We start from the raw sequence: 6992 nt of genomic DNA, 5'->3' as shown, positions 1-6992 counted from the left end.
AACTGTAGATTGCAACTGTAACTTCACAAAACTTAGTTGAGTAACACTCGTATTTTGCAGATAATTGAGCAGTGCAAGTTTCGCATTCTTTCTTTGAAATGCGCAAAGAGTAAGCCAATAGTAAGGTCAGTAATGTTTAATGGATATGGTTGTCAACCATTTTTTCATGTGCTAAGGAGGTTGACTTTGTAGGTTGTTAGGGTATCTTGTCCAGAGATACTCACTTATCATGTTGGAATTTGTCCATCATCTCAAAGAGTTATTGGATTATTTCACTTTCATGGAGGGAAATATCAGCTGTTTTCTTGTTTCTGCTGTTATCCCGCTGATCAAATTCAGCCGTGATCTTCAGGTAAATTATATCTGTTGCGCATTCTCCTTTCATATTCTCTTCTGCACATCTGCTGCTGTTTGGATTGTTTCATCTTGTATTCATCTATTTGGATGCCTTTTTCTTATATGGAATTGGGAAATAGCTTTCTTGCCAAGAATGCAGATTAAATCTAACTTGACGATGCAGGACTATACCATCTTGGTGATTCGCAAGGCTATGTTTAGACGGGAAGATACAGTTCGTATTGCTGCAACCAAAGTAATAACCGATCTTATACTTGCAGAGAAACAAGCTAAGAGAGACAGCTCATTTACTTTCCAAGACTCAGCAAGCCAAGCCAGTTCAAGTCAGCAGACCGAGATGAACTGTGTTGTGAGGGGAAACCTCTTTACTGAACTGAATGGGTTGCTTCAAAGATGTCTTTACCAGCAGGTGTCTTTTTCGTTCTTGATCATGGGAAGTTTCTTTAAGAGTATGAAAAAATTCTTAGAGCTCTTTGGTTCCTACATGTAGGCAAAAGTGAAGGAAGTAGTTTACGATGGGCTTGTGAAGTTAGTCCTGATTGATCCATCAAGTGGCGGACATGTGTTGGACTTTCTTATGCCTCATTTTCTTCGTTTCTTCAGACAGGTAACTGTCAGCTTCATCTTCTCTCCATGCTGACTATGACTCTTAAGTCTGGTTTAACAAAACAAGAAAAAAGTTGCTATATACTTAAAACTTCTCTCTACCATTAAATATTTTTACAGAGAGGAGGAGCTGTTGTTTTTTCAACTTTTGTTGCTGATAGACACAACTTTATACATATTTTGACAACTTATGATTATGCTGGCAGGACACAGATTTTGAACTTGAAATCACTTCATGCATTAAATTAGAAGGTGGCAAATTTATCATTGAAGAACCCTTGGATAGGCTTCTCTTTTGTGTCTCTTGGATTTTACTCCTCCAGCCGCACAACAACTTTGATCGGCCTTCCGATGCCGCGTGGCCATGCTTCGGATTCTCACTTTCACAAGATAATGAGGTATTGCCACAGAAGAACTTGTTTTGTGTTACATAATTGAGTGTAGTTGTCAATAATAATGTGTGGGTACATTCAAATTTCGTATGGCAGCAGCAGGTAGGAAGAAACATATCTCATGAAATTTACTCCAGTGCTTTGGTGAAAATCCGAAGCTTCTTACTAGGCAAGAAGTTAGGAGGTACGTTAACGTGACAAATGATCGTTGTTAAATAAGTCATTGACTAGTTTTTACATACCTGAACACGTGATCTGCTGTTATGTTTGTTTGCTTTCAAGTCTGATTCGTATAGGTTGTGTTAGGCTTAGTCTAGTTTCAAAGAGAAGTACAAGCTATAGATAGTGAGTCTTGAAACCGAAAGGAGCATCTCAGTCTTAAATAATCTATTTATTCAAACACATAGCTTCTGATCTTTTCAAATTTTGCAGATATTGTTGCGCAGTCTCAGGAAACAGTTTCTGCATCTCTAGAAGAAGATAAAAGAAAATCCTATTGTTTAATTATATTGGGAATCATTCAAGTGCTGCTAAATTATATTATAGTGGATCTAGAGAAACAACCAGAAGGGAAAAAGGGTGCTATCAGAAAGGAGATTGTCGATTTGATTGATTTTTATGAATCAATGGAAAAGGACGTGGGAAAATCGAAGCAGAGCAATGTTGGCAAGAGGGTACGATTTAGCGCCTGTAATGATAGTGATGCGGGAAATGCAAGTATCAATGAAGATCGAGAAAAAGTTCCCTTTTTAGCTACTTCAAGTATCTACCAGCTATTTCAACTCAGTTTCAAACTCCACAGCAGCACATTCGTTGGTACTCTTTCAGGTTCGCAGGATCACAGCCAGTCATCAGCCAAGACAGATAAATCAATTTCTGGAGTTTTCTCTTTCACTTTGCATGTTTGTGTTGGACACATAAGATCATCTCTTTGCATGAAGGAGGAAAATCCACTTAAACCATTGGTCTATGGTGACATGAAAGCTCTGGGTCCTCCACTGCTACAAGTAGTTTACATGCTAAAGCCAGAACCACCTCTAGCAACCGGACAGACAAAAAGGGAGAAGAAAGGAAGGAAGGATGCTGAAGGAAGAAAACAGTGTCTACATCTGGCCTTACTTAGTTTGAAAGAGCTGATCAATGTATATTCAAGTGGATCTGGTTTGACTGGTTTGCTTAAAGATTTGCTGGCAGTCCCTGCATCTGAGGATGCTACTTTAATAGATTGCAGTGAAGCTTCCAAAATTGAAGATCCACTTGTAAAGAGCATCCAAATTTTCATGGAAAAAATCATGAAGCCCATGATCACGGACCTCATCCCTCAAAATTCTAATGATGTAGAGGTAAATTCCTTTTAATCTCAAACTAAATTGCCTGCAGTTTCTCTTGAGCACATTCTTTAACGTATAGGAAGCTAATACTATAACATTTAATTGCACTGTTCAGATTCTTTGTGACATAATGTTGACGCTTGGGAAGACCCTACCTGACAAATTCAAACAAAGGCATGGATCTTGGGCTCATCAGATCTGCAGAAGCTGTGAAACATCTAACACCACTGTGGCAAAAAGCATTTTGAAACTTGTCATCTCTTTTACTACATCCCCTGGTGATCTATGCATAGCTATGGAAGTGGCAAAGGAGTTGCAAAATGTCATGGATGTAGACAAATCCGATACTGTAGAAGTGTCTGAATCATACAAGGTCATAAACCAGTCGACAAGTGCCACTGTAACTTCTTGCATATTGCAATCAATTGATTCAGCAATAGTTGACATGGATTGGGCCACAAAGAAGCTAAAGAACTTCTATGTGATCTCTCAGAAGAACTACCATCTCAACCAGGACGTTGCTGAGAGTACATTTGGGTTGGCTCTTGAGGAATCCCTTTACTCAATGGCTGAGTCAACAGTCAGAATGCTTTCTTCCTTTGTTTTGATGAACCTCAAAGGTGAGTTTTTTCTCTTCTCACCGATCTACTCCTAACTAACTCTAGATGAGCTTGTTTAATACGTGATTTCATAATCTGTAGACTCGCAAGCAGCGCAATTTCTTAGACTAGCTGTTAGGTTTTACAAACAATTGGCACAAATTGTGAAGCTGAGGATCGCTCCCAAGGGTTGCAAGCAAATTCTTCCGAGCCTTAAATTTCAAAAACTCGTGGAACTAACTTGCAAGAGTCTCACAGTTCCTTTATATCCCTTTTTGGCTGAAATGCAGAAGGTAAAAGTTATGCCAAGCAGAGTCATTAGATTGATGATGTCTGTCGTATCCAAAAGTGTAACATGTTGCTTATTTTCCAAATGCAGGAACAACAGGAGAATGTAAATTCCAATTCCAAAGGCATAATCAATAAGATCAAACAGGAGAACAAATGCATTCCTGATTTGATATTCCAGATAGAAGACTGTGAAAGATACCTAATTCAGCTAAGCAAAGTTACTAAACTGAATTTGTTGAGGTATGCCAAGCGCAGCACTGCCAGAGACTTTAAAATAATTGAAGATGCAGAAACTCCTGCAGGAGGCGAAGTTGGAGGAAACCAGGAAGAAGAGACGGAGACACAGAACAATATCATTGGTGTTAACGAGGATGATTTAAGACAAGAGTCAGAAGATGATTCAGAGAAAACGTCATCCCCTCGAAATGCTAGTTCCATATCATCACCGGGCTTGGATCCTGATAAAGCAGTAGCAACAGAAGAGGGCGATGAAGAAGAAGAAGAAGAAGAAGAAGAAGAAGAAGAAGGAAGTAGTCGTCCTAAAAAGATTGCCAGGAAGAGTTGGGTTGTGGAAGATTCGGACGAAGATTCTCAAACGTTTTAGGTTTCATATTTTGTAAATAAAACTTGCAAGCTCAGATCAGAAGGAACATAAAAGGCATTATACTAATAGCTCTCTCACAGGTTTCCTTAATCAGCAAGTCTTCATGGCAGGTCACCTCTACAAAGTTTTGTGTTAAGAGTTTCTGAGGTTTCACGCCTATGGAACGTAACAAACATACCAAGATTCAAAAACATCATTTGGTCTCTGTTTAACGTAGTCGATAAATTCTGTGATTATTAGTATAGTCTAAAACCGGTTTGAGTATATATAATCTCACCAATCACCATACTTCGAGATAAAATCTCGTTTTCCCATCATTATCAATTGCCATCAAATCTATTTACTTAATTATGAGCCAAAAACGTAACTATCTGCCTGTGCCTAACATAACACAGTTTATTTTTGTTGTTGTTGTGGACTCTACTCTATGCTACATCCTCTAACCTTTTGAGTATTTAAGTTGTGTAGTGTGCCTCTGGTAAAAAGGTGGATTGTTGCATTAAGAATGATGGTTTAAAAGGGAACATGTGGCCTGACCTTCATTTATTAATGTATTACGTATTTATTAAATCCACTTCCACTAAAAATATCAGAAGCCTTATCCACTTCCATGTTTGTATAAAGCATAGTTGGGATTAACCCTAATAACTAAACCAAGTAGGTTGGTAATCAAATTCACAATTTCCTAAGCTAAACATTTTTTTAATCTACTAAAGATATTTGGAATTACATTAAACTCCTCTGACGTATCTATGAGTTCATCAGTTTATTTTTTTACAGGCTGTAATGTACTGTATAATTTAATCAGTCAGACATGCAATCGAGAGCCATTGTTAATGAATGAGCAGGTGTTGTTATGTGAGGAGAGCAGTGCCAGTGCCTATTGCATTAATTTAAAAGAGTTATTGCTGTGTTCAACTAAAAACCAGATTCTCNTTTTTTTTTTTTTTTTTTTTTGGCATTGAATTAAGGAATTGATCACAAAACTATTGAAACAACCCCACACACAATAGCCAATAGTCCAATACAATACAATGAAGTGATGAACCCACTTTGAAAGTGAGAAAGAAAGAGACAGACAAGTAAGGGACCTCACTGTCTTTTTACAGTCGGATCCTATGAATGTGGAGCACTAAATCAATTATATTTTCATGGGACATACATATTATTATTACATGAAGACAAGGTAAAATGCCAAAATAAATTTTGCCCCACTCTTTATTCCATAACTTAAGAAAACTATAAGAATCTTGTGAGTCTTCTTCTTGACCAAATTGATAAAAGAGACTGTAACGATCACCATCGTTGTTGGTCAATACTAAAAAGTAAACATTAATTGATGTTTCCTGCATGAACTTTTTTTTTGTTAATCTGATATTACATATTGCAGAAATCTAGAGTTTTTTTTCTCTGTTTTTGACTAATAGCAAAACCACAATAGTAAAAGCCATTTGATCCAATAATGTGTCATCTTTAAAACGATTTGTTATATATCCTTCAAATTTCAAGTTGAACATTTTGGAACATTCCAGTGATCATTGATGTATATGTTCCTTTCCATCTGATAAAATCAAATAATCAACATTTAGAATCGTACGTTCTGACACGAGAAACATAATACTTTTTCATCACTATGGAAAAAAAAACATACAAGAAGAAGAAGATATCTTTGTTGACTGAATATATAACATGTTAATGTTGTGTACGTCGTAGTACTGTATTAATTTTGGACATGCTATATATACCACATACGAGATAGTGCTTTTCTTCCTTTATGAATAAAACAAAGTAAGTAAGTGATCTTCAAAAATTGTTCTATATAGTCAATTACTACAATATGTTTTTTTTTACTATTGTAAAGAACGAATATAACAGAATAATTTTTCATTGAAATCCTAAAAATAAATTCTTATACGTCTATTATATAGGGGGTATATACTAAAGAATAGAAACTTATGTCGGTGAAAAGCTTAAAGATTCTCCCACACATATTGAAGCTTAATACGCATGAAACCAAGAGAATATCTTTATTTATTTTATACAAGTACTAAATGGTGTAATAATCAGATAAAAAGAAACATATACTGGTATTTATTACGTGTCCATTTTTCGTTTGTCGCGTTGTGGATTATATCAACATAGTCTCACTAATCAAGATTACCTTAAATCCATTTCGTTTCTCATCCTCTTTACAACTTCTAATTCTTTAAAATAAAGTTTACAACAATTCTAATTCTTTAAAATAAAGTTTACTCTACATATGGTTGGAGAGATTTTAATAATCTTCATAAACTCTACTCTTTGTTAATGTACGCAAAAAGGTAAGCCTCAAATTAAATAAAAATATTTTTTTTACTTAGTGCTCCCATAGATAAATTAGAGATTATNAAAAAAAAAAAAAAAAAAAAAAAAAGCTCCGAGGATAATACCCAAAACACCCTTACGGCTTTAGACGTGAGATAACAAAACGACAAAACAAATTAACCAAAGGGTAAAAAAGTCAAAATCACACAAATTTTCATCAGTTCATTTTTGCGAGAGATGTCTCTTTCTCGTCTCTCTCTCTCTCTCTGCTTCGCTTTTCAGTACGCAAAACCGCCTCTTTGGTTTCTCGGATCTCGACGGTAACGCGACGGTGGTGCAGTAGCCGGAGAATAAGATTTACTCTTCTTCGTCGTATTAACATCCATAAACGAAGAGTACTCTCTTCTGAAGCTTTCTTCTTCGTCCATAACCATCTGCTTCGATCTACACTCCACGCTACAGAACGCTCTGTCACCTCTAAACCAAATCCCACAAAAACAAAAAAAAA

General features: G+C 36.2%; 2 protein-coding genes across 3 annotated transcripts in view; one reads left to right on the top strand and one right to left on the bottom strand.

The window, feature by feature from the left end:
• Window positions 1-4270, top strand: part of LOC104725400 (Fanconi anemia group I protein homolog) — a 6526-nt gene extending 2256 nt beyond the window's left edge. Inside the window, exons 6-13 of one of the 2 annotated variants that reach the window (XM_019231615.1) lie at window positions 521-766; window positions 848-964; window positions 1170-1361; window positions 1455-1539; window positions 1788-2698; window positions 2802-3306; window positions 3388-3578; window positions 3665-4270. In XM_019231615.1, coding sequence (XP_019087160.1) covers window positions 521-766; window positions 848-964; window positions 1170-1361; window positions 1455-1539; window positions 1788-2698; window positions 2802-3306; window positions 3388-3578; window positions 3665-4180 — 2763 coding nt within the window. In that variant the 3' untranslated portion in view covers window positions 4181-4270. Of the gene's footprint in view, window positions 1-520; window positions 767-847; window positions 965-1169; window positions 1362-1451; window positions 1540-1787; window positions 2699-2801; window positions 3307-3387; window positions 3579-3664 lie in introns of both variants that reach the window. The other variant, XM_019231614.1, reaches the window with a different exon arrangement.
• Window positions 6604-6992, bottom strand: part of LOC104725399 — a 1133-nt gene continuing 744 nt past the window's right edge. Inside the window, exon 2 of the mRNA XM_010444063.2 lies at window positions 6604-6961. Within this exon, the coding sequence (XP_010442365.1) occupies window positions 6763-6961 (199 nt within the window). The 3' untranslated portion in view covers window positions 6604-6762. The remainder of the gene's footprint in view (window positions 6962-6992) is intronic.

The sequence above is a fragment of the Camelina sativa genome, chromosome 11 (genome assembly GCF_000633955.1).
Source record: "Camelina sativa cultivar DH55 chromosome 11, Cs, whole genome shotgun sequence".
NCBI classification, from domain to species: Eukaryota; Viridiplantae; Streptophyta; class Magnoliopsida; order Brassicales; family Brassicaceae; genus Camelina; species Camelina sativa.
Note: the sequence above shows the minus strand (reverse complement) of the source record. Positions and strands in the feature narration are given on the sequence as shown.